Source organism: Gopherus evgoodei, chromosome 10, assembly GCF_007399415.2.
Source record: "Gopherus evgoodei ecotype Sinaloan lineage chromosome 10, rGopEvg1_v1.p, whole genome shotgun sequence".
Classification (NCBI taxonomy): domain Eukaryota; kingdom Metazoa; phylum Chordata; order Testudines; family Testudinidae; genus Gopherus; species Gopherus evgoodei.
In genome coordinates, this window is record NC_044331.1 from 54,439,772 (window position 1) to 54,466,415 (window position 26,644).

The 26,644-nt window shown below is 43.7% G+C and overlaps 1 protein-coding gene across 1 annotated transcript in view; it reads right to left on the reverse strand.

Moving 5' to 3' along the window:
• Positions 1–26,644, reverse strand: part of MPG (N-methylpurine DNA glycosylase) — a 44,900-nt gene that overhangs the window by 6,186 nt on the left and 12,070 nt on the right. The window contains exons 2-3 of the mRNA XM_030578933.1: positions 22,323–22,548; positions 18,725–18,929 (exon numbers count right to left, since the gene is read on the reverse strand). Coding sequence (XP_030434793.1) covers positions 18,725–18,929; positions 22,323–22,548 — 431 coding nt within the window. The remainder of the gene's footprint in view (positions 1–18,724; positions 18,930–22,322; positions 22,549–26,644) is intronic.

Consider the following 26,644-nt stretch of genomic DNA (forward strand, 5'->3'; position numbering starts at 1 on the left):
TGACCCCTGGTATTTGTATTACATGAAGGGGTAAATAACACTTCCCTATGCACTTTCTCCACACCATTCATGATTTTATAGACCTCTATCATATCCCCCCCAGTCATCCCTTTTCCAAGATGAACAGTCCCAGGCTTCTTAATCTCTCCTCCTGTGGAAGCTTTTCCATACCCCAATTCACTTTTGTTGCCCTTCTCTGTATCATGCATCTACACTGCATGTTCATCAGTGGTGCAGGCCAGAGCAGCTCGTTCCAGTATGGAGGTGCTAGCTATGTACACCACATGCCTAAGCAAAAAGCCCAACCCTTAACACAGGGAGTAGAGTCAAAGACAGAGATAAAGCCTGGAATCCCAAAGCAGTGAAGATGCCAGTTCTCTTTCTGAATAGTAGGAGAGCAGGAAGCCATAGTGCAAGCCAACACCCCCAGGAAGCAGCTAACTGTGCTTTCCCCGGAATAGCTCCAGCTCTCATTCATGGAAACAGCTTTTGGTTGCTGCGAGAACAAAAAACTCCTTCCCCAATGACGCTGTCACTCACCGCTCCCAAAATGTCTCCTTCTATGTGCTAGTCTGCAATACAAAAGCTACAGGGCAATCCATGCATAGTGACACAGAGTCTCTGGGCGGGGAAATACTGGTGCCCTTGATTTTATCGCATATTCATCCAGATCTGGCAGCAGGGCAGCTACACAGGCAAGTTCAGGAAGAACTAGATGCAGGAAAGCCAAAGAAAAGCTGGGTGTAGCATCAAGGATAAGACAGGAGCCCAGTGTAACTCCTCTGGGCACAGGGAAGCCTGTTTGTATTAGGGTTATTTTGCTGTTGCCAGGATGTATTGTATACTCACGCATGTTAACAGACATCTGCCGGACTTCAATAAATTTCCTCCTGCTCCCTGCCTATAATTTCTCCAGCAGCAGCTGTGCACCCCCATCAGAACACAGACTAACTAGTTCCTGGGATGAGCTCCATCAGTTGCTGGAACCTAGCCCAGTGACATGCAGGCCATAAACTGGTAAAGCCCCATATGGAGCAGATTTAGACTGGAAAAGTCCACAGAGGCTTTCATTCTCTCATCAGAGTGATAAAGAGCATCTACAAATCCCCATTGACTAGTTATGTTTTTATGAATCTAAAGATATGATCAAGATACACAAAAGCACCAAAATTTGAGCTCATCTGAACAAAGCCATCGGCAGTTTCAGCATCCTATACCGTGACTTCTTGTTCCAAGGGACAAAATGGCAAAGCATCAAAGAATCCAACGCTGCCATTCACATGCTTACAAAGCTTCTTGTCTCCAGCCTCCCACTGGCCTGAGCAGCCATTGCCAACATTCTGCCTCTGAGCTGACAGCAAACACTAATGTCATCAAAATACCAGCAAGGGAGGAACCGTACTAACTCATGAGAGTTATGGAGATGAATGTAACAAACCTACAACCGCCATTTGAGTGACTACTGTTCCTCAGTGGGAGGGGCTGGGACATTTCCACTGATTCATTTAAGCTCCATAACTCTCCATATGAATATATATAATTGCTGTTAGACCGGGGGAAAAAAACAGATCCCACTGGAAACTCAGGACCCTGCCTGGATAGAAAGTCAACAGAAAGTCATCATGTCAAACGCTCTCCTGTCCTTGTCCATTTAAGGAGTTACTGTGGCCAAGTCTACAGTAGGAGAACATTGCTGGTTCAACTATACCACAATAACATGCTATAGGCATAATGGTAAACTAGATCAGCAAAGCGCTCCTATTGTGGAGTAAAGCTGTACTTCTGCAGGTACGGCTCACTATAGCCTCATCCCAACCCCCTGAGCAAAACAAGCTATACTAGTAAAAGGGCCATTTTGCTGCTATAACTGTGTCCACACAAGGGGTTTTTGCAGGCACAGTGCTGTTGGTCGGGGGTGTAATCTCTGACCAATAGAACTGCGCTAGCAGAAGCCCAGAGGGTAAACACCCTTATACCGGTGTAACTGACTTACCAGTACACCTACTTTTCACAGAATCACAGAAATGTAGTGAAGGGTCCTCAAGAGGTCTAGTCCAGCCCTCTGCACTGAGACAGGACCCAGTAAACCTAGATCATCCCTGACAGGTGTTTGTCCAACCTGTTCTTAAAAACCTCCAAAGACCTGAATTCCACAACCTCCCTTTGAAACCTATTATGCTTAATTGTCCTTAGAATTAGAAAGGTTTTCCTTTTATCTAACCTAAATCTCCCTTGCTGCAGATTAAGACAATTACTTCTTGTCCATCCTTCAGTGGACAGCACTTAACATATCTGAAGACTGTTAACAGGTTCACCCCTCAGTCTTTTCTCAAAATTAAACATGACTAGTTTTTTTAACCTTTCCTCATAGGTCAGATTTTCTAATCTTTTATCATTTTTGTTGCTTTCCTCTGGATTCTCCAGTTTGTCCACATCTTTGTTAAAGTGTGGTGCCCAGAGATGCACACAGTGCTCCACCTGAGGCCTCCCCAGTTAACTCCCGTGTCTTACATGTGGCATTCCTGCTAATATATCTCACACTGATATTAGCCTTTTTTGCAACTGCATCACACTGCTAATTCAGATTCATTTTGTCCCCCAAGATTCTCTTTAGCAGTACTGCCACCTAATCACTTATTCCCTATTTTCTAGTTGTGCATTAGATTTTTCCTTCCTAAACCTAGTACCCTGCACTTGTCTTGAACTTCATCTTGTTGATTTTAAATATTGGGCCCCCCGGTGTAATTTAAAGCAATTTAGGGGCTGTGTGAAATTACATTTGCTGCAGCGATCCCACAGGGCCTGCTCTGCCACTGGGGTCAGTCAGAGTGCCCTACTGTCCCGAGCCCCTCCCTAACCCAACATATGCCTATCTGGAGGGGGCTTTGAGAGAACAGGTGACACAGGATCACCACAGCATCTTACCCCCTGCCCAACAAAGCTGCACCCCATTCTCATTGTGCCAAAAACTCCATATTGGGACTGCTATTCATCCAGTACAACGGGACCTCCATCGGGGCCTGTGTAGCAGCACCAATACCTGGAGTAACCGCTGCCTGTTGGCAAAGGTCACCCTGGACACACTGAACTGCCTTCTCCTCCTTTTCAGCGGCATAGACACAACGAGATAGGCTAACAATGCATTTGGGGCGTTCCTGGGAATAGCTGCCTGCAACTTAAGCAGCAGAGTGAGGGCTTGTCTACACTAGACAGTTGTCCTGCTTTTGCTGTACCGGCCCAGTTAAAGCAGTATAGACCTCATACTGTGAGCACATTATATCAGTATAAAGGTGCTTATTGCAGTACAGCTATTCCCATACAGGAATAGGAAGAACTTTACCAGGATAAAAGTCACCTTTACACAGCTCACTGTCCACTCTACAGTTGTTACTAGTGTAACTGTTTGGTTAAATAAATCAATCACTCCAACCAGAAATAGTTCTATAAGTGCAGCGTTCAAGGGCAGATCAGGCCTGAGAGGCTGAGACAGCAAGGTGGTGACATCTCTAAGGAGGATGAGTTAAGGTTGTGTGCGAAGCAGCAACTTAACTAGGTGTCTCCTGGCTTCTTCGCATGGGAGTATGGGAATAGGAAGAGCACAGAGAACAGGAGGCACTGTTATGCAGCAACAGCCTTAACTGCACCTTAGCAAAGTTCTTTGTAAGCAATTTCCATTTGTACTTCTAGTTAGCTTAGAGAAACTGAGCATTTGTTCCCATATTGCCCAGTTCCTTGCCAGACTTTCCCATCAGTTCAACTTCCCATGACTCTCTGCAGTTAGGGATTAGGTCATTCTAATTGTTATGAGTCACGCTGTGTCAGACACAACAAGATCACTGTATGATCATTTCATGAGATTTTTGTTGTCAGTGGAATGGCTCCAAGAAGTCCTCCCACTGCTCTCATTCAGATGCACCCTTGGGACCCTTGACACAAAGCTGAACGTTATTGAACCCATTAGTGTTTTATCATAAAAGTTTGATGCTAGGAGATGCAGGGCTGAAAGTACTTTTGACTCATTGTTTCAAACTGACCTCTCTACCCCTCAGTTTTCCTCATCATCAATTGGAGCTGATGAGACTTCCCTACCTGACAGGGAGCTAGGAGCTCATCTTTCTTTGTAAAGCACATTGATGTCTTCGGAAGGAAGGAAGGAACTCAACGAACAATAACTTGTTGTTTTTATAATAATCATCTCTTTGTTTCATTTCATCAAGCTCTCTGTCCTGGGCACTCCCTGAATTAACAGAAAAAGGAGTCTGAGAACATTTTGGGAGAGTCTTTTCCTAAGATGAAAATACGCTGCACTGAAAAGTTCGTTCTATTTTTCACCTTCCTCACAGAGCCTTGATAAAGTCAGAGATTTCAACTTTGGCAAACTCCCAGACGGACACAGCCCAGACAGGTTTGGTTTATGATTGCTTCACTTCAGATGGAGATACAACATCCTCATTAGCAATAACCACAGAGATGGCTGAGAGATTCCAGAGTTTTCTCTGAAGAAGCTGTGACAGCTGTTCTCTCTGTACAATGTAGATAGGAAAGCCCTAGGTCTTTGCTTAGGATTCTAGTCCACTGCAGTTTGTTACATATGTTTGAAGTTTTCAGAAATCTCAATGAGGTTAGCAGAAGGGGCAAATCCTTAACAGAAAGAGCTGAGGAACAAGAAAGGGAGGAAAATCCCAGCAGGGTCATCCCTCTCCTAATTCAGAAATTGAGCCAAGATATCCTCCAATGCCACAAAGGAACACCCCAAGAGGTGCACGGTGTAATACTATGTTTTGGAACAAGTACATGCAGCGATGGGAGACCATCTGCTTAATAAATCTTTACCATAACTCATAAGATCTAATGCCAACTCCATAAACTGCAAAAACTGGTTTGAGGAGTCTCCATCTTGGAAACTGCAGGCAGAAAACTTGCCTCTTTCTCCCCCAACTGCTCCCATTGCAGTTGGCAAAGACTGGTTCTTCTCCCCTGTCTGCAGTGTTTGTGATGTCTACCAGCTCATGCGAGTCCTGCATGCATTTTGGAAAGAGAAGAAAATCCCAAGAAAATGAAGACAGTCCATGCAAGTACTGATATACAAACAAACAGGTGACAAGCACAACTGTTCAAAGTACCAAGGAATCAATCTGCTGTCCCACTGCATGAGAACGTTAGCTGCATCCACTGAACAGCGGAGCCCATTTTAGGAAAGGAGCAGTTTGACAGACAGCATGCTCATCTCTAGACAGTGGATTGAAAAGAAGCTGGAGGGAACAGTCGAGCATGTTTGGGCTTTCCTTGATTTGGAGAAAGCAGTCAAAGTACCTAGGAGACTGCGAGTGTCTTTGCTACAATTCTTTGGGGTGCTGGAGGACCCTGTCTACATGATGATGGGCTCGCATGAGGGTTCCATGACAAACGTGCAGACACCTTTCAGTGTAACAGAGAGTTTTGAGGTGAAGGTTTGGTTCCACGAGGGATCAGCACTTAGTCCTTTACTATCCATAATTGTAATGGACTTTATAAGTAAGCAAATCCAAATGGAAGATGGTAAAGAGTTGACATATGTAGATGATACTGTGCTGCTGGCTGATAGTGAGGAAGATTTGGTCTAGGCAACTAATGCCTGGAACAAGGAACTAACAAACTATGGCTTCAAAATGGGTAAAGAAAAGACTGAAGTCACGTGGGTGACTCACGTGGAACCAAGACAGATGAATATCGTGATCGAAGGCCAGTCCCTAAGTCAGATTTCTGCATTAAGTATGTTAAGGGCTGGTTAACGGCAGCTGGAAAAGACTGATCCAGTGCCCGACTCCAGCTAGCTGGGAAAAGGGGAAGAAGATGATGACAACTCTACATCAATTTGTGATGTCATATTCCCCTTCCATTATTGTCTCTGGTGGAGAAAGGGATTAGAGTAAAGGAAAAATACCCCAGTCTAACATTCTTAAGTTTTCCTTTTATGCCTTCATTTGTCTCCATTAAGAAGGAAATGCTTCTGAGAAGCCATTTGTGTTTATTATTCATTGGTGCTAAATTTAATAAGATGCCCAAAGTCTCTAGAGATCTCGGTTAATGCAAGGGCATACTCACATAAGGAATGATTCAGAAACAAAAAACTTGGTCAAAAATGAACCAAGGCGGAAAGTGGGTTTCAGTGCACTCTAGCTAACAGCCTAGACGCCCAAACACACCCAGGCAGCCCTTTCAAGGAAAAGACAGGGGGAGAAAGTCTGGAAACGAGCATGATATAATACAGAAAATGCCATCTAATACATGGCACTTGTCTCCTGAAACCTCCTTCATTTCTCACCCCATCTGATTCACATGCGCCCCCCAACCCAACTCTGTAAATACTTATGTGATGGTCCCAGTAACAGATTACTAGGGATGAGATTATTCCAGCCCTTTTCCAGCCACACGGGACTAACAGAAAGGAAGCCCACCTCCTTAGTGCTCTGCTCAGACTGTGATTCCAACTGCTGGGCTCCTTACCTGGTAATCCCAACCCCTCTCTTCACTCAGTGCCAAGGTAACTGCCCAGGTATACAAGGGGAGTAACTTACTTCCCACCCAGTATATTCTCTGCTCATTCTCTGCTCTGTTCTGCTCCTGGGGTGCTACAGCTTACCCAGAGGAGGAAGTAAAGTTACAATTTAGCCCTGAAAGATTACTGGCAAAGGAACCCTTGAACAGAAAAAAGGAATTTGTGATCTCCTAGTAATTTACCACCATGCGTCTACCACTCAGCAATGTGTGATCGCTTCCAAGGCCAGAAGGGACCACTGTAATCATCTAGTCTGATCCCCATATAACACAGGCCACAGAACTTCCCCAAAATAATTCCTACAGATCTTTTACAAAAAAATCCAACCTTGATTTAAAAATTGTCAGTGATAGAGACTTCACCACCATCCTTGGTAAATTGTTCCAATGGTTAATAACGCTCACTGTTAAACAGGTATGTCTTAATTCCAGTCTGCATTTGTCTAGTTTCAACATCTAGTCATTGGATCACGTTATACCTTTCTCTACCAGACTGAAGAGCCGATTATTAAATCTTTGCTCCCCATATAGATACTTACAGACTAATCAAGGCACCCTTTAGCCATCTAGCTTGAGCTCCTTGAGTCTATCACTATAAACCATGTTTTCCAATCATTTAATGCTTCCTTTCTAAGTAACAGGAGAAATGATGTATTAGAAATAAGGCAGCTGTGAACAGGTGGAGGGGAAATAGCCCACTGAGGCTCTTGTACATCAGAGGTGAGATTTCACTCCGAACAGTACTGAAGTGGCCAGTTAAACGACCATGTCTGATGTGACATTTCACAGCTGGCTTTTGCCAAAGGAAAAATGTGTTTTACTTTAGATCCCATGAATCACACATTATGTCATTTGCTGAGTTGATATTGTTTAAAGTATTAAATGAAACAAACATTGTAATTATTCCATGAATTACATTTTCTAGATTGGGTTGTCAACCCTCTCTAGGAACATAAGGCAAATGCCGAACGTGACAATGAAAAAACTGCACACAGCTCACCAAAGAACTGTGTGTATTGTTTCTTCTGGTTTTCCACTGACCTACTGCCTATTTTTCTAGTCATGCATCTTAGCAGCTGCTTGGCTCCCAAATGTGCTTTAGCTTTAACAGTAACAAGGCCATGATGTTGAAACAGCTGAGTGGATTTAAGGTTACTGACATTTTTAGGACTCTCTTAGCAATGCTGCTTTCCCTCTAGAGCTGATCATGAAAGTCCTACATGATCTGAGTTACATGTGTTTTGTTATTTCAGCTCTTGTTCTGTCTCCAGATACTATATTTATATGCACAGAGGCAGAAGTGTGACTTGCTGTCTGCATACACATCCCTGAATCTGTCCATTCAAAGGTTGTCTACTGTGTCAATGTCAAGAGCTTAGGACTCTGAATTGTTTTGGGATGTGAAAAAACATGAGCCCTGCTGCGCAAGTGTGGACCTCAAGGCAATCTTTCTGAGTGAAAATTAGCTAAACAAACATGCCCAACGACCCTCAGCCCTTGCTGGGAAATGTTACGATGCTAAAGACTGACCAACCAAGGGGCTTTAATCAGGGCACATGTATCCTTCCTGCATGAGGGTGTCATACCAGAAGATGTGATAGATAGGATAGTCACATAGAGACACCAGCTCCAGAGGTTACCTACAAGGACAAGATGGGGAGTTGGGTTGATCAGCTTTTCCTCCAAAGAGACTGCATAAAGCAGGGGACACCGCTCACTATTCTGTTCCAAACTCAGTCTCTAACTTGCTGTGCAACCCTGGGCAAGTTCCTTCCCCCCTCTGCACCCGTTTCCCTTCCACACTTTATCTGTCTTGTTTGTCTTTGGAGCAGGGAGAATCTCAGTGTCAGTACAGTGCTCAGCACAATGGGGTCCTGCTCTTGACTGAGGCCTTTGGCTGCTACTGTAATTCAAAGAATAACAAAATTTATAATTCCCGCAATAGCAACCCTTGCTGTTATGGGAATTACTAGTAGCATACAAAGTCATGCTTTATTGCTACAGTCCCCTAGTTATTCTATACCAATGGTCCCCAAACTTTTGAGGGGCCATACACCCCCTTACCCTTGTCCATGCCTCCTGCCCCTCCCAGGGCCAGGAGTGGGGCCACAGCTCTGGGGAAGTGGGTGGGGGGAGGCTGGGGCTGCAGCTGGGGCCATAGCTGAAGGTAGGGCTAGGGCTGGGAGTGGGACAGGGAATGGAGCCACAACCAGCGGCCAAGGCTGGGGGCAGAGCTGGGATCAGAGCAGCAGCTGGGCTAGCAGCTGGATGTAGAGCCATGCTGAGGCTGGACATGGGGTCAGGGACAGGACCGGGAGCTGGGGATGCAGCTATGGGCCAGATAGGAGCAGAGTTGGGGGCAAGGAGAGGCTGGGTGGTGCTCTCTCCCTGCCCCCTGCGGGGGCTGGCCTAGGCCCTGCCGCAACTCTGCCCCAAAGGTTCCTCTGTGCCTCCCTGGTGGGGCACGCCCCCTAGTTTGGTGACCTCTGTTCTATGCATTCAGATATCAGTTTCTATGATCCCTGCTTGCCTTTGCTGAAAAAAAAAGTACTGAACTCCCTGGAAATGTGCTCTGTAATGGGCTCATCTCATGAAACTCTCCTTTAGTGGGATTCATCGCCTGGAGTGCCAAACTGTGAAGTCATGTGGATTTGGCTTTCTGCATGACTTATTTAGAGCCTGCCTGCACTGCCAGATCTATCACATGAGGGGATCACGCCAAAACACAGTTTGGTCTCATGTTCCCAGGCAAGAGACCATCTATCTAGGATATCGATGACCAAAGCTGTATCAAGTCGTAGGACGATTCCCCCATGTGGTAGAGTTGGCAATGTAGAAAGACCATACTTCAGCTACCGCTCTGTGCCGGATTATCTTCTCACTGCTTTTTCTTTATAGCATGGCCACAGTGAAGGTCACAGGAAAAGCAGTACCAAGTCCTGTCATGTATCCAGGAAACCCAACAGATCTGCCCTGTGTCTTAGCTGAGCATGCACAGCTGGCAGCCTGTGATCAGGTGCCCCTCCCCCCAGGTTGCTCTGTCCTGCAGCTGCTCCTGAGACCCTCCTGCTGGCTGTGCAGAGTGGGGGGTCGGGGAGGGAGGGAGTGCTGATGTCAATGTATCCCCCTCTCCCCGCCCCTGTACCCCATCTCCACAGAGCAGGGCAGAGTGGACAGCCTGGCTCAGGAGGACTCAGAGCTACTGAGGTCTGAACAGTGAGTGACTGAAGTGTCTTAAAGAGACAGTGCACTGTCTGAGATTTCCCCAGCAGCCAGTTCTCACAGTCTCTCTCTCTCCCCTCCTCCCCATGTACCCCATCTCCGCAAAGCGGGGAAGGGGAGATAACAGGGCTCCAGACAGAGCAGGAGAGCTTTCAGTGAGTGTCTTAAAGAGACAGCGCATGGTGCACTTCAGAAACTTCCCCAGCAGCCAGCACATGCCCTGTCTGTGTGTCACACACACAACCACAATCTCTTTCACACTCACCTCCCAGCACATACGTGTATTTATTGTTCTTGTTACTTCCTGCAATGCACATATATTCTCTGTAATTTCATTCTTTCAGGGTGTGTTATTTTAGTGTTTTGACTGGTCACTGCATTTCATAATTATTATTTCTCTTACACTTTGAGTAGTGAGTTCTAAAATACCTACCCTGTCCTGGCTGGAGTAATCCTATGGTAACTTTTAAAAAATATATATATTATATTTAGGGGTTTTTGTTTCTACTGGTGGTGCACACCTCTCGGTGCACATAACAAAATTTATTCTGCACATGGATGGAAAAAATTAGAGGGAACATTGATTGAGATGTGTGGTCTCATCTATACTCCACATGTGAGTACCCACATGCATAATGTGCCTGACTGAGATCAGAGATTTCTAGCAAGTAGTGTCCATTGGTCCACGCCTGTGCAGCTGTTCTCTTTGAGCACTGAACTGAGGACATAAGGGCAGTGCAGACTCTCCAGTTCCTCTTTTACCATAAATCAGAAGAATACAAAGCAGAGGGGATGGAGGACGAGTAGTGGAATACAGATAGGGACCACACATCTCAAAAGAACCTCCAGTTACAGGTTAGCAACCTCCATTTCTTCTTTGAGTGCTGGTCCCTATGTGTATTCCACATTTGGGTGACTGATAAGCAGTATTTAAACAGGAGCGGGTGGTGAGGATGCAGTTGGTATAGATACTTGTAATACTGCAGTCCCAATAGCTGCATCTGCAGAGAAGGCTTGAACTAAAACATAAAATGTTTCATGAATGTAGGGATGGAGCTTCAAGTAGCCGCTCTACAGCCCCGGAGCCTGAGCCCCAGAAAAAATAGTGGGTGATTAGCACCCACCAGCCATCTGCCCATCAGCTGTTCAGCAGCAGTCAGGAGGTGCTGGGGGAAGTGGGTGGAGCGGGGACAGGAAGAGGCAGAGCGAGGGCAGGGCACGCTTGGGGAAGGGGATGGAGTGGGGGCAGCAAGAGGCGGGTGAGGGTGGGGCCTTGAGGGAAGGACTGGAGCACGGGTGGAGCACCTATCCAGACAGAAGAAAGTCAGCATCTGTGTTCACAATAGGTACCTCTCAGAGAGAGATGCTGCCGAAGTGGCTTGTGCTCTACGGGAATGGGCTCTCACCCCAGCCAGGGGAGGAATCCGCACTAATTGGTAACACAGAATGATGCAGCTGAAGATCCACTTAGTCTCCAAGCAGATAATACCTGTCCTTGCAACCACTCTGCTATAGCAACAATTAACCCTGGGGAGTTTCTATCCATTTCGTCCTTTGCAGGTAGAATGCCAGAGCTCATCTGACATCCAGAGAGTGAAGTCTCCTTTCCTCACTGGAAACAGGAGGTTTTGGGAAGAAGATTGATTTATGTATAACTTGGAAATTATTTTTGGGATGAACTGCAGGTGAAGGGAAACCTCCTTATGAAAAATAGTGTAAGACAGATCAGCCATGAGTGTTCGCGGTTCACTCTCCTACTGGCATAACCATTCAGAATTTTGATTTGCAAATAAAAACATTTAATTGCCAAAGGTCAAGAATGGGTCTCCATCTTCCATTTTTCTTGGGGACTAGGAAGCATGGGCAATAAAAGTTTCCCATGGTGTTGAGGTGGCATTTGTTCTATGGCCCCTCATTAGAGGAGAGAATCTGCCTCCTGATAGAAAATCTACTTGAAAAGTCCAAGATCTTCAATAATTGGCAGTGGTCCCTGAAGAGGAGCCAAGAGCTCTCTAGAATCTCTGCAGCAGATGATTTTTAGTACCTACTTGTCTGGTGTAATTGCCCTCCAGTTCTGTATGAAGACTGAGGTAGCCACCAAAGATTGCAGGGGACAATAGTGGATGACATCAATAGGTGTAGGCAGTGCCTACTCATCCCATCAGAAAAAAAAAACAACAACACTTAGATGATGGATGGGTTGAGTAGTTACAGTTCTGGTAGAATCTGGTAGTATCTAGGCCTCTGCAGCCTCTGGCTTTTGTGTGGTGGGTCAAATGAGTGCTGGTGCAGAATGGTTGAGGAGGCAGTCTTGGCTTGTATATCTGTTTATGAGGTTTTCTGTTCAGGATGTAAATGTGCAGGGAGTGGAGGGTTGTTCTAGAGTCTTTCAAGGAGCATTGAGACTTTTCAGTTTTCTTATTAAATAGATTAGATTAATCGAAAGGCATGTCCTCCGTGGTGTTCTGAACCTTCCTGGGCAGGCCTGTCCTTAGGCATACGCAGTATACGCAGCTGCGTAGGGCACCCAAAAATTTGGGGCGCCACTGGGACAGCAGGTAAGAGCGGGTCAGCTCCCGCACACCCAGCGCATGCTGCAGTCTCTTTAGGCAGGGGCCATATTCATAGAGCCGAATGTGCCAATGCTAGGCATTCTGTGTGAGGGAGAGGGTATGAGAGTCTCTGCGGGGAACTGTGACTCTCCGCCACCATCACAGGGGCCAGGTGGCTTGGTATCCTTTGCTGCCTCGTCCCTCCCCCACCACCCTGGCCTGCGAGCCCAGGCTGCTGCAGCATCTGCTGTGTACAAAGCTCGATGTGTGTCAGCAATGGTGGGGGGGGTTATCCTGGGGCTCCGCAGGCGGGGTGGTGGCTGTGCCCCAAGTCGGGCATAAGGGCACCAGTTTAGTACTGCACAGGACCCCATAAATCCAAAGGACAGCTTTAGACAAGGATTTCAGCCTGTTAAAGGTAAACGTAGGCTCTAAGGACTGTGTTATACCTCTTGTTTTACATATAACCATTTCTGTTTCCATTATCCTCTCTCAGTATCTCTTAAATCTTTATCTCTGACAATAAACTTACAATTGTTTCACTATAAATACATCTCTGTGCTATGGTGTCCTACAGACCCGGAGCCTGAGCTGTACCAACGAAGCTGCGTGTATATACTGTTCCTTTGGGAATAGCAAATCTGGTAATTATTGAGAGCATCCAGTGACAGGGGCTGAACACTACAGGGGGATGCTCAGAGGAGCTCAGGGACTGGGATACATCCAGTGTTAACTTGCAAGGCAAAGCAGGGGCTGGTAGAGCCCTGAGGAATTTGTTTGGGTGACTAACAGACTAGGGGGTATCAGGGACCTGACACAGTGATTAGCACAAACAAGTCTCTCTCTCACGGAGTCAAGGGGGGAGGTAACAGTGATTCACAGCTCTGAACACCACAAGAAAGAATCACAACTATTTCTGCACCAATGCCGAATGGTCTGCCACAGCACAATGACATCAGTGTGGTTTCAAGGGGACAGATTTCCTAAATTTAGACAGGTCCTTGGAAGCTACTACGGGGGCAAAGCAATCTGTATCAACAGACTCTGCTTAGCTGTTCTTTACATGGCCTGACATATATCTGTATAAATGCTTCACCAACCTACCTGACGCTCTCAGCTCCAACACAAGACTCAGCTGCACAATGGAAGAGCAGCCCACAAGGGGAAAATCTCCTGTAGAGCTACTGAGTAGGACAAGTTTTTATTTTAAAACAAAAACAACCCAGTGAATATATGAACAGACTACACACAGAGATCAGCCCTTCTAATAAGCTTGAACACAGGTATCTGAGGAAAAGCTGCTGACAGAGCCAATTTCTATCATGTCAAGGGACTCAATTTAAGCACAAAAGATGGTGGTTGTTTTTTTAACAGGAGATTTTTATTTACAATATTTCAAGATGTATAAATCCCATCCTGGCTGAGGAAGCTATCTGCCTTTTATTATCTGGACAGATTCGACAGGGACATCTTAATGAAATTCACATGTGCTGGTTCAACACAGTCCAAACTCCTCCATTCAGGAACACAAGATTCCTCCTGGAACAGCCAAAGGAGATATACTAGTTATTCCCTATGGTTTTAACCTGCCACTGATTGGCTAGGCTCCAAAGACTGACATTTGGAGATTCATAGTCACTTGTACTACAAATATTTGCTTCCTGCTTAGGAAAATGCCAAGTGATTTATTTTTTTTTTTTTAAAAATACCTCCTTTGCACAGATGCAAAACCATTAAAAAAATCTGAAAATTCCAAAATAAAATAAATAGTTCCTCTAAGAATAGCCTATTACAATATTAGGATGTCTTTAGTAACCCATAACTTTATACCAAGCAAACTGCACAGGAAGTGAGACAAAGTAGGACTGAAAGAAAGTCATTCTGCATGTCAGTGAATAAGACAGTGGCAGGCTTGGAAGGATATTTTCAGATAAGTTTCAATACAACTTGAAGTCCTTCACACCAACTGCAGTCCCAGCTCTCCTGACGAGGGCTTCCTAATATTATCACCACAGTGCAGGAAATTTACTTCAGTCAATCTGTAGTGATTCTTCCCAAATGAGCAGCTTTCAGATGCCTTATTAATTTTTCTTTGTGTGCATAAATTGTTTAGAAGTCTGAGAGTTTAATTATCTTTAAAAACAACAATGAAACAAGTTTTAAGTTCTTCAAAAATAACAGAGTTTTCTTTTAAGGTAAATCAAGGCGCAGACTCTGAAATTTCACAGTCCTTTTCCAACAGCGGTAACCCCTCATGATTTGAGCAGGAGACACCAAATTTTCCCATCATTCCACCAGATATGAGGACTTGTTATAGCCCATACGGCTAGCTTGCCTTTATTATATTCACTGCCTTGCCTTCATTATATTCTGCCTATATTCAGCAGTAAATATAAAGAACCTACAGGCCTGTATCCTGTAAGACAAAGGCCTCAAGTCTTATGCTAACTGCTGAAGCCAAGGAACTTTGGCACAGATCAATGATCTAATGCTCAACCCTAAGTTTTGGGGAACTGGAAATAAGAGTGAGAGAGGGAATTTTGTCCATAATGACATCAGCCAACCACAGGAATATGAGCTAACACCAGCTTTTGGATAGAATGTCCACAAATATCTGACCACAAGAGTGCCATGGCAACGGATTGACCTACATGATAATAAGCTGAGATCATTAATATGCTAACCTATAGGAGAATGACACACCAACTTTGATAGGTGAGGAAATACAAATAAGGAAGACGGGAGAAACCTCAATGCATTAGACATAGTGGTGTTAGTGTAATATATTATAAAAGCTGTATCCCAGCCTGTATGCGGGAGTAGAGAGAGAGAGATGTAGCCCTTGGGAGGTGCCAGAATAATGGCCACTGGTGATGATAAGGAAGGTGATGGCTAACATTTCAGGTTGTTCTGCAAGGGATGATGTGAATATATGGATATTCAGATGTACATTCTGTATTCTTTCTATCTACCTTACTGAGTTAGAGTGTTTGTGACTGTGCTAAATGTATTAATAAGTTATTGTAAATGTAGAAGAGTTCGGCCTGCCTGCCTAGCCAGTGGGATGGCTTGAAGTTAATGGCTAAAACAACATGAGTAAATGGGTTTTAGTTACCTGCGTGTTATTGAACCATTCTACGGTGGCAGAGCGGAAATTGAGTGACAATTTCAGGTGGTAGGCCAACATGGAAAAGGACAACCTCGCTGTGTGTACTTATAACTGTAGGTCGCTGGTGAGTGAAGAAACGTTAAACCATCTGATGGAGGAGAAGAAAAGGATAAGATGCGACATCCTTGGTGTCAGCGAAACCCAACGAAAGAAGGAGTTGGAAGTCACCTGGAAGGATGGAAGCACTGCGAGGCTCGGAAAGGGAGATGGAGCTAGAAATATTGGAGGAGTCAGTTTTATCATCAGTAAGGATTGGTCTTTGAAAGTCATATCATGCCAGCTAATATCATCACGTATTGCTGTGTTGCATCTTCAGATGGAGTCAAAAGCTACCCTCAAGGTCATTCAGGCCTACACTCCCACAAGTGCAAGTGAGGACGAAGATGTGGAAGAATTCTACCGAGAGCTCGAAAGAGCCCACCTATACTGTCACAATGGGAGATTTTAATGCCAAGGTCAGGTGAGGGAAAGCTGGTGAAAAGTTCATAGGAAGATACGGCAGTTGCGAAAGGAATGAAAGAGGCGAAAGGCTGGTAGCGATGGCAGAAATGAAAGAACTATACATGGCAAACACCTGGTACAAAAAGAAGACCGCATTAGGTGGATGTGGATCGCGCCAAATGCGAAGAGCAAGAATGAAATCAACTATATTTTAGTCAATAAAAGGCGCATCGTTCAAGACGTCTCTGTGGTGCAGCCTTTCAACACTGACAGTGACCATCACCTGCTTAGAGCGAAGTTGATTTTCGACGAAGCGGTGGAAAAGAAGGCGTTACAGATGGCAAATAGGAACAGCAGCCAAAGACATTTGATGAAGCAAAGCTGAAGAAAGCGATTTCTGGGTTTGACTGGAGCCAGACAGAAAAGTGTGATGAGGACTATAGCATTTTTGCTGACAAGCTGAGACATTGCATAAAAGCAGCTGAAAAGCACTGAAGGACAAAGACGAAGAGACAGTAAATCGACAGAGCAGGGATGGAGAAGGTCTGCAAGGACTTCTATGCAGAACTGTTCAAATCAAGAATCAACGTCCCTCTCCCAATGCTCCAAGAGTCAGAAGAACGCATCCCCCCCAATAATCATCAGTGAAGTCTGAAGCGTACTACACCAGATGAAGAAGGGAAATGCTCCAGGCAATATCACCACAAATGATTTCTGCAAGAGGCCAAAAACTTTGGAAGGCCCTCGTTTTAAGATTCAGTTGATATCTTGAAGAAGGAAAAATACCATCAAGCTGGAAGGAGTCGAATACCATCTTGTTGCACAAGAAGAGCGATCGAGAAAAATCTTAAGAACTACCACCCTATATGCCTGCTCTCTCACATCTACAAGCTCTTTACAAAGGTGATAACGAACCAATTCTCGCAGAGCCTGGATGAACAACAGCCGAGAGAGCAGGCAGGGTTTCGAAGAAATTTCAGGACAAATCGACCATATATTTACCCTTAGCCAACTCCTAGAAAGAGCAAGGGAACACAAACTCCCACTGTGCATTGCTTTCGTCAACTATGAAAAGGCCTTCGATAGCATCGAGTTCAACACAATATTAAAAGGTGCTCACAGAGCAAGGCCTTAACACGCAGTACATCAGTTTGTTGAAGGAAGTGAATACTGGATGTACAACAGACATTACTCTCCTCAAAAATCCCCTCCGCATCCCAATTGAGAAAGGCATAAAGCAAGGAGATACAATTTCACCGAAATTATTCCCCGCCAGCCTCGAAATGGTTATGAACAAGATCAATTGGAGGAGTGGTGTCAACGTAAATGGAGAATGATTATCTCATCTCAGATTCGCGGACAACATTGTACTAATTGCTGAAAGCACCAACCAACTGCCGAACATGCTACAAAGACTCGACAAGAAAAGCAGTCAGGTCGGCCTGAAAATGAACTGCTGCAAAACTCAATAAATGTGATCAGATGTCTTACAAAAATCCTGAATAATGGTAACAGGAGAAGAAATGGAAGAAGTGGAACAGTACATATATTTGAGCCAAGAAGTTAATATGCGCCAAGATCTGAACGGAGAACTCTCGCGAAGGATTCGGGCAGGATGGTGTGCATTTAATTCCATCAAGGATGTCCTCAAAGGAAAAATCGACAAGACCACACATACAAATATCTTCAATTCAACAGTGCTGCCGGGCATGCAGTATGGCAGTGAAACGTGGACACTGACAAAGGGAGAAGAGCAGCGGCTGTTGGTAGCTGAAAGGGCAATGGAACGAGCTATGTTGGGAATTTCCCTTATGAATTGCATTCCAAATGAAATGATCAGAGAACGCAGCAGTGTGAAAGATATTGTTCTGGAAAGCAGATATAACAAGATGCGATAGGCGGGCCACACAGCACGGCTCACAGACAATAGGTGGACTGCAATAATTCCCAAGAAGATGGGAAGATGACATTGTTAAACGTCTCAGACCAACGTAGAGAAGAAAGGCAAGAATGCGAGAATGGCAGATGTGTTGTGATCAGTGCAGTCTTAATGACGGCTGAAGACTGATCGATCCACGTGATCCAGGTGATAGAAGAGTTCCTATAATGTGAGTGTTGCAACTGTGCACATTGCGGTTCCCAAATATACAGTAATTTTAATAATCCTGAGCCTGATCTTGGGACAAGAACCTGTCAACTCTCAAAGTGATAAATGAGAATTCTTAATCAATCAATATAATTAATACATAATCTATAGATCAGGCTACATTGTATCCTCGAAAGAGTGTAAACAAATTTACCAAGAACCACCAGCAGTGTTGTCTAGCACAAAGGTTGCACATATGAGGCAGCATCTCAGGATATCAACACTGAGAATCTTCTAAAATTCATCCTAAGAAAAGTTTGGCAAATACAGATTCTACCTTAGAGACTCAAATCTTATTATATGTATTCCAGTACTGCCTAGAGGCCTCATCTGAGATCGGGTCCCCATTGTGCTAAATCCTGTACATGCATGTGGTCAGAGACTGGTCCTGCCTGCACCATGTGCGTAATACTCACTAGTTGTCAATGGCAACATTAAATTTAAAGAGGGCCAAGTCTTCCGGGATTGTTTTTAGCTATAGGTCCATGGGCAGAAGCACCAAGTCATGAGGGAAGGCAAAGGTGGTGGTAGCAACTGTCTTTGCAGACTAAGAATCTGTACGAAGCTCATAAATGACTGAGACGTGGCAAGTATGAATATCTGCACTATGGAAGCACCTCAGGCCATAATCATTATAACTCTTGAGTCTCCACTTACCCTGGCTGGAAACATTCATGCAGAAATAAATCCCATAGATCTGGTACACATACAGAGTTCCCGGTTTCATGAACATTGCTGCATTTCTTGCAGTTTGCTTCCCTCCCTTTGAATGGGAAGCTGCATCTTCCCCACCCAGATATGCCTCCGTTTCCACAATCCTTCCCCGGAGTTCTCTGCCATCAGGAAGTTTATGAACTAAAATCTGAAAGACAGGTCAAAAGTGTGTGTTAGTGAGTCCGAGGGTAAGGAATCCTTAGTTAGATCAACATAGCTACATCAGTCAGTAGTGTGAAGAAAACTCAACCCCCTGACCCATGCAACTATGCCGACCTAACCCTCAGTGTAGGCACAGCTAGGTCGACAGAAGCTAACAGTGTTCCTACAACAAGTGAAAAACCTCTTCCACTGGTGTAGGCTGCACTTACACTACAAAGCTCTGCTGGCACAGCTACGCCAACATAACTATGCCAGAATAGTCCCTGGAGTATAGACACAGCCTTGATCACGGGAAAAAGCATCAGAAGTACAGAAATGTAAAGAGTCATGGATTATCACACAGCATAATGGGTGCCTCTCCATCATCTCCCATAGAATGCTCTGCAAACCAATGCGAGCTCTTCCAGCTCCCATCCGGCGCCACACCTCAGTCCAAGGATCCAGACACTTACCTATCAAAATGCTGAAGGGAACAAAAGTTCCATTTTTCTCAATGTGACTATATCATGCAGTACAAATTTATGGTGTTACATAGGCATAAAATAAGATCATTTTTTCCAGTCTGCCCACTTGTTTTTTGTTCCATCCAACATGTTTACTGGCTGAAGCAAAGAGTGCCACCTGTTAAGTCACTGACACTGACTCTAAATCACAAGTTTAGCACATCATTACATGCATATTATTTAATTCAGAGGAAAATATGACAACAAATATGATGAAATAACTTCCTCATTGGACACAGTCTTACCAAGACTAGTACCAAGTCCTGGTCCCCAGCTGGGCACATAATCATAAAGCAGGGTATTAATAATACTTTTGTAGTTTCCACACTACATAAAATGCAGCGGAGAGACTCTGGGCAACATCCTGACAAAACTTTGCTATTGAAACAGGCTCCCTGCTGCTGGCACTTAGGTAAATAATTAAATGTAGGTGGAGAAATAGAGAATGGTGAAAATAATTTTAAAACAAGAGAAAGAGAGAAACAAAACATAAGCAAAATCCATATACACTGTTTTTTGTGGTTTGACCTAATGTTGTTTCCAGACATCTTGTTTTATTTAATGTGTTTATGAAATACTTCAGTGTAGCCTCATTTGGGCACAAACTCTCTGTTTAATTATACTACTTTCTGCACTCCCATATTTAAAAACAAGTGGTTTTGGAATGACCCTCACAAAGCAGAGAGCTTAATTCCTGCCAGATGCTTGCACTGGATTGCTAAAGCAATTGTTGGCCTGATCCAGTAATGGATTTGCCAGAAGTCTGCATCAAACACTATAACTGTCGCATTTTAGAATTTGTTTTTAACAACTCTCGAGTTCTCAACAGTATCAGAGAAATTACTGAGTTTACCATTTTCAATCATGAAATATGCAGAGAGACTTCAGAAGCATACTAATTTTTTGGCCAGTCTGAATTCATGATCTGTGAATAATGACAGTCAGCTTTTATGCTCCAAAAGCATCAGGCCCACATGGCTGACTTTCTCTTTTTAACAGAAGAAATGCTGAGGATTGAATTGTGGTTTTAAGATTCACACAGCCATTTCCTTGATTTCTCAGCTACCCCAAATGTGCACAAAGGAAGCCACTCAAGACACACATCCCTCTTCCACTGATGATTAGTAAACTCCGTCTGTATTTTGTCCTCCATTATGGCAAATACAATTCACTGAAGTAGAATAAAGACAAGGGTTTCTCCTAGTGGAAAAATAAGCAAATACCCTTAACTATCCTCATTCACTAGTATATATGCAAAATATCCTACGATGTATTCTAGTTTGTTTAGGTTTCTGTGTCCTATTGATGGTTCGTATTAATACGACCAAATGCATTTTAAAAGTTAGAGAGTTACTGTCAGGCCAAGTATGACCCAAAATTTAGGTTTGGTAAGACAAAATCCAAAACTTTTACCAAATCTAAGACTGACAGAAACACTTCCATGACAACTTTTAAAAACAAAATTCCAAGAGGGATAGCAGGCATAACACAGGATGATACAGAGTTGGAACACACAATTTTGAGACCTTTGGAGAGCTTCAAGAGTGTATGGCTGCGGTTTTACAGATTTAAGGGCTAATTCCTGGCTAAAAGTACACAACTCATTTAACTGAACTATGTAATCAGGATTTCCTGGGGGATGAGGGGGGGCTGTAAAGATACTATGCAGCTGCTATCACAGCCTCAGGGCTCCTGTGGCTCCCCGCCTATGGGTAGGCAGAGAATGTCTGATGGATGTGCACAGTCAAAGATCCAACAGCCCCACTCCTGTGACACCCATGGCCTGCCCCGCAAAACACATTGTGTTCTAGTGCAAAGGGATCCCCAATGGAACACTGTTAAGTAGTGTACAAGGAAGGGTGAAATCATGCACCTTGCCTTTTCTGTAGGATCGACCCATGCTGATTCAGCTGCAGTCAAGACCTTTCACATCTGCAAAGAAAGAGGCAATATTTGCCTCCTAAGAGGATAGAGCTTGGTGTATATTAAGTGAGAGGCTGTTCCAAGCATACAAGGCAGCAGGAAAGAAGGCACGAAGTCTAGAGTGGTAGACTGGGTTTTCAGAGAGAAGTAACTATTCCAACATATTATAGCATAATAATAACCCATAGCCCTTAAAAACTGCTATTCATCCATAGATCTCACAGTGCTTTACAATGCAGGTCAGAAGCACTATCCCCGTTTCACAAATACAGAAACTGAGACACAGGAAGGTTAATCATAGAATATTAGGGTTGGAAGGGACCTCAGGAGGTCATCTAGTCCAACCCCCTGCTCAAAGCAGGACCAATCCCCAGACAGATTTTTACCCCAGTTCCCCAAATGGCCCCCTCAAGGACTGAACTCACAACCCTGGGTTTAGCAGGCCAATGCTCAAACCACTGAGCTATCCCAAATAACTGACCCAAGTTCACCCAGCAAAGTAGAGCAGGGCATAGAACTCAGGTTTCCTGAGTCCCAGTCCAGTGCCCTATCCACCTGGCCACCCAGCCAAAGAAAATACAACACCAACATACAGGAATATCCGTTACAAGAATAATGGCCCTGGATCAGTCACCAATCCCATTTCAGTGAGTAAACTGGATTTAAAAAAAAATAAAGTTTCAAGATAAGCTTAATGCAAAATGGAATAGAAAACTCATCTGAAAAGAGACTGGTTCTGCTCATGCAACCAAAATGGGCCCAACCCTGTTCCCAAAAGTCCCAATGATTTCACCAAGAAAAAGAGTGAGTCCATATTTCCTGTAACAGCAGAGCGCTTTGGAATTAAAACCCAGTAAAAGGATGCAATTATGGTCCAACAATTTACGTTGTTGGTGTGTGCTGTACCACAAAGTAAACCTGTTGGCAAGGTCTTGAGTCCTTGTGTCAATTACCTGTCCTAGAAATGATTTAGCCAGGTTGATGCAGGGTTGGTTGAAAAAGTCTGTCCCTAGCCGGGAAGATGTCCTCTTCTCTTCAGTGAAGTATTTGCTGCTTACTGGAGAGGAATTCCCATCAAAAACACCTGTCAGGCTCCCAGAGGTGTCAGCTGGAGAGAAGCTGGGTTTACTTTGGACAGCATTTAATGGAGTTAACCACTTTCTTTTTCTTGGCATCATTCTGGAAAACAGTCATTTAAAAAAAAATGAAATAAGCTCTTCGTATGTATTTACAGGAACTAATTTCCATGATGGTGAGCTTTTACATAGATCCTTTTATCCAAATGATTACAAAAGCTCTAATTTATTGGACAAACTAGACACAGTCTACAACCAGGTTACACACTTATAGGCAGCTAAGTCAAGCAATGCAAAGTTGGCCTCTGCTCTGACAAGGGTTTGTAAAAAAACAGCACAGGGCTCCACAGTTTTTATCTTTTAAGGAATCTAAATCAAATCAAATCTGCTAAATTTACAAGTAAAAATAAATTTCTAATTGCCAGTAACAAACCTGTAAACCTGTAACAAAGATTATGCAATTCTGTCAAGTGATACACAAGCCAAAGAAGACTCTAAGAGCCATTTCAACACCTCAGTAGGACTCATAGCAGCAAAGAGAAACAAACAGTTCAGACAGCAAAGTGAGCAGAAAAGGCTCTGAACATACACAGAGCACAGATTTATGTACACTTCGCCAATCTCTGAAATGCAGCCACCTCTAGATGAATGCTTTCCATGTTCCAACCAACACTGCTCAACAGGAAGTGAAGAATTATCCTGTGCCAACTGAAACTGCAGAGGAAAGAATTACATAATAAGAATGTAATTGCCTACAATGATCTGTGGCAAGAACACCTATATACTTCGAAAAATACCATGGATGCTAAAAGCCATTTGTACCCAACATTTTGTGTCTCTCTTGTCCAATGGCCCCTCCAGCAGCACAGTGCCCCTAGGACCAGCTCAGTACTGACTCAGATAAAATAGTGCCACCTACTGAATCATCAACACTATTTCCTGCAGCACCACTTTCTGCTCCAGAAGGATCCATTAAAGTACATGTTAGGGTGCATAGCAGGAAATCGCCCAAACAGCACAGGGACAGCCAGTTTGATTAGTTTTTTTTCTAAATACCTATGTTGAGGAGTAAAACAATCCTTTGCGTGCAATTATCCAATGATGCTAGAGACTTAAGTGGAAAGGCCAGCTGCATGCTAAACTCTAAATCACAGCTTTCATTTATATTTGTGGGAATCTTTAAAAATCCCACTTGAGGTCACTGCATTAGTCTCGCATGGCACACCTGCAAATGAGTGTCCTCACTCAAACGCACAGGGCGGCGGGTATGTGAGGAAGACCACTTCTGGACGTCACATTGACCTCTAAAATTCACTCAAGGGAATGACTCTCATTCAAAACGTGCTGGAGTTACTGCCCGGAAAGGTTAACTGGAACTTCCAGTTCACTAGCCATACATAAAGACATGCTGAAAATATGACCAATCTGCATGGTGCATTAACTCATTTGGCAACCGCTGCTCTTGTGGAATGCAAGATCAGAAAGTGGTTCGGAGTCATTCAGCATCTATTGTCTTTCAAATTAAAGTAATTCATAAAAATTACATGTGTGTCATATAAACATTTCAGTACACTGTTACCACAGTTTTAGCACCTTTGGGGAGTGTCTCTCTGCTCTTCTCCTAGAAATCTATGGGCTAATCCAGCAAGACACTCAGCACCCTCAACTCTCACTGAAGCAAATGGCAGCCAAGGATGCTAGAATACTCAATGGCCAAGAAAGAACACTATGGCAAACCTGTCTTATGTGAATTGCTTGTTATAAACAGGTATTTGATGGTGCCTGTGCACTGCATCTATAAAGAAAAGGGATTAATGGAATGTTGATCCTGTTTAAGAGGCCTTGTGAAAAAAAACAAAAAAACACTCCTTCCCTTTATCTTCCTGCTTGTTGGAGCCTATGTACTGCGGGGAAACATGCATTGAACATAGACTAGAATACGTGTCAGGTCACTCGAAATCCATCAGTTACCAAGCAATTGTTTGGTAAGTAAAGGACACCATCTTCTCTAATGTGAGTGAGAATGAGAATTAGCAAATGAGAATTAAACAGTGTTTCGATGTGTTTCTAACACAGATTTTACTGCAAGAAGACAAGTTAATTACAAATTGTTGAAGATGCTGAAAAAAGATCAGTTACGAAATTGCAGAGTCGGGGCTGGGAGAAGAGCGAACATAAAGAATCAAGGGGTAAATGACAGCACACTGACCCCAGAGAGTGTGCTGGGGTCTCTCTTCACTGGGGCTGCTGTGCTATACATAGGAAGATATTTAGCATGCTTTCAGCTGTAATGACAGACAGATCAATAGCACATATATAAAAGGTTTTGATGCTGCTCAGCACTTGACATGCTCCGTGCAGCCCAAGTTCTGAACACACATTGCTGCTGCTCAGGCACACCTAGCCTTCTCTAGTTATTCTAACCAGAGTGCATTCGCAGGCGGCTCCTGCCAGAAGTATTTATAAAGGAGGAGAAGGCATGAAGGTCTTCACCGACTACAGAGCCAGAAGATTCCTTTCAGCCACTTCACGTGGTAGTGGCTCACCAGTGCAGATTGCAGCAGCTAGAGCAGGCTTCTTGCCCACTCCTGTATGTGCCTTTAGTAGAGACCAAACATGAAATGGTTAAAAGCATGCTGCTGCTCTTGCTGCTTCTGAGGAAGCAGATGGCTCCAAGGGGAGGTCCTCAACTGCCCAGGCTTCTGATAATCAGGAGAAAACACATAGCAAATTGCTTGCCAGATACGAAGGTTGCAGATCTCTCAAGACAGACAGACAGAGTTATGTGCAGTGCTGGTAAGAGATTCAAGGCCAGGACCTCCATGGTAGCATTCTCTGAAATGCTTCTAGTTCCACATGCAGAGCCAGTTAGACAGGCAGAAATGCAGCATTTCAATGGGTGGCTGAGACAGTGGTGTTGGGAGGAGGGATTTAGGTTTATTAGGAATGGAGGAACTCTTTGGGAAAGGAGGAGCCTATACAGGAAGGATGGACTCCACCTAAACCAAAATGGAACCAGATTGGTGGCAGGTAAAATTAAAAAGTTTGCAGAGGAGTTTTTAAACTAAACGCTGGGGAAAGCCAACAGATGCGGAGGAGTGCACATTTCAGACAGAGACACCCCTTAGGGAAGGATCTATTTAAAAGAGATTCTCCATATCCTAGTAAAAAGGAAAGGATAGAAGTTTATAAAGTACCTGTAGGCTCTGAAGAGAAACAATCAAATTAAAAAGACTTCCGTTCAATTACATCACATGAATGCAGACAATTAAATATTGACAAATTTTATAAGTGCTTGCATACAAATGCAAGAAGTCTAAATACTAAGATGGGTGAATTTGAGTGTCTGGTATTAAATGCGGATATTGATATAATAGGCATCACAGAAACTTGGTGGAATTATGATAATCAATGGACCTGGTAATAACAGGATATAAAATATGTAGGAATGACAGAGTAGATTGTGCTAGTGGGGGAATAGCATTATACATGAAAGAAAGCATAGAGTCAAATATAATGAAATTTTTAACTGATTCTAACTTTACCATGGAACCTCTATGGACATACATTCCATGACTGAATAAGTGTATAACAGTAGGAATATATTACCAACCACCTGACTAGGATGGTGATTGTGAAATGCTCAGGGAGATTAGAAAGGCTTCAAAAATAGAAAACTCAAAAATAATGGGGGATTTCAACTATCCCTACATTGACTGGATACATATCAGGACAGGATGCAGAGATAAAATGTCTAGACACCATTAATGACTGCTTTTTGGAGCAGCTAGTAATGATCCCCACAAGGGGAGAGGTAATTCTTGATTCAGTCCTAAGGGTCACACAGGATCTGGTCCAAGAGGTGAATATAGGTGAACTGATAAGTGATAGCAACCATAATGTAATTAAATTTAACATCCTTGGGATGGGGGGAAGGGATACCAAAGAAATGCCTGTCAGCTGCATGGAAACTTTTTAAAAATACCATAATAGAGGCACAAATTAAAAGTATAACCCCTAATAAAAAAATAGTAAGAGGACCAAATAAATGCCACACTGGCTAAATAACAGAGTAAAGAAGGTGGTTAGAGGCAAAAAGGCATCCTTTAAAAATAGGAAGTCAAATCCTACTGAGGAAAATAGAAAGTGGCATAAACTCTGGCAAGTCAAATGTAAAACTATAATTAGGCAGGCCAAAA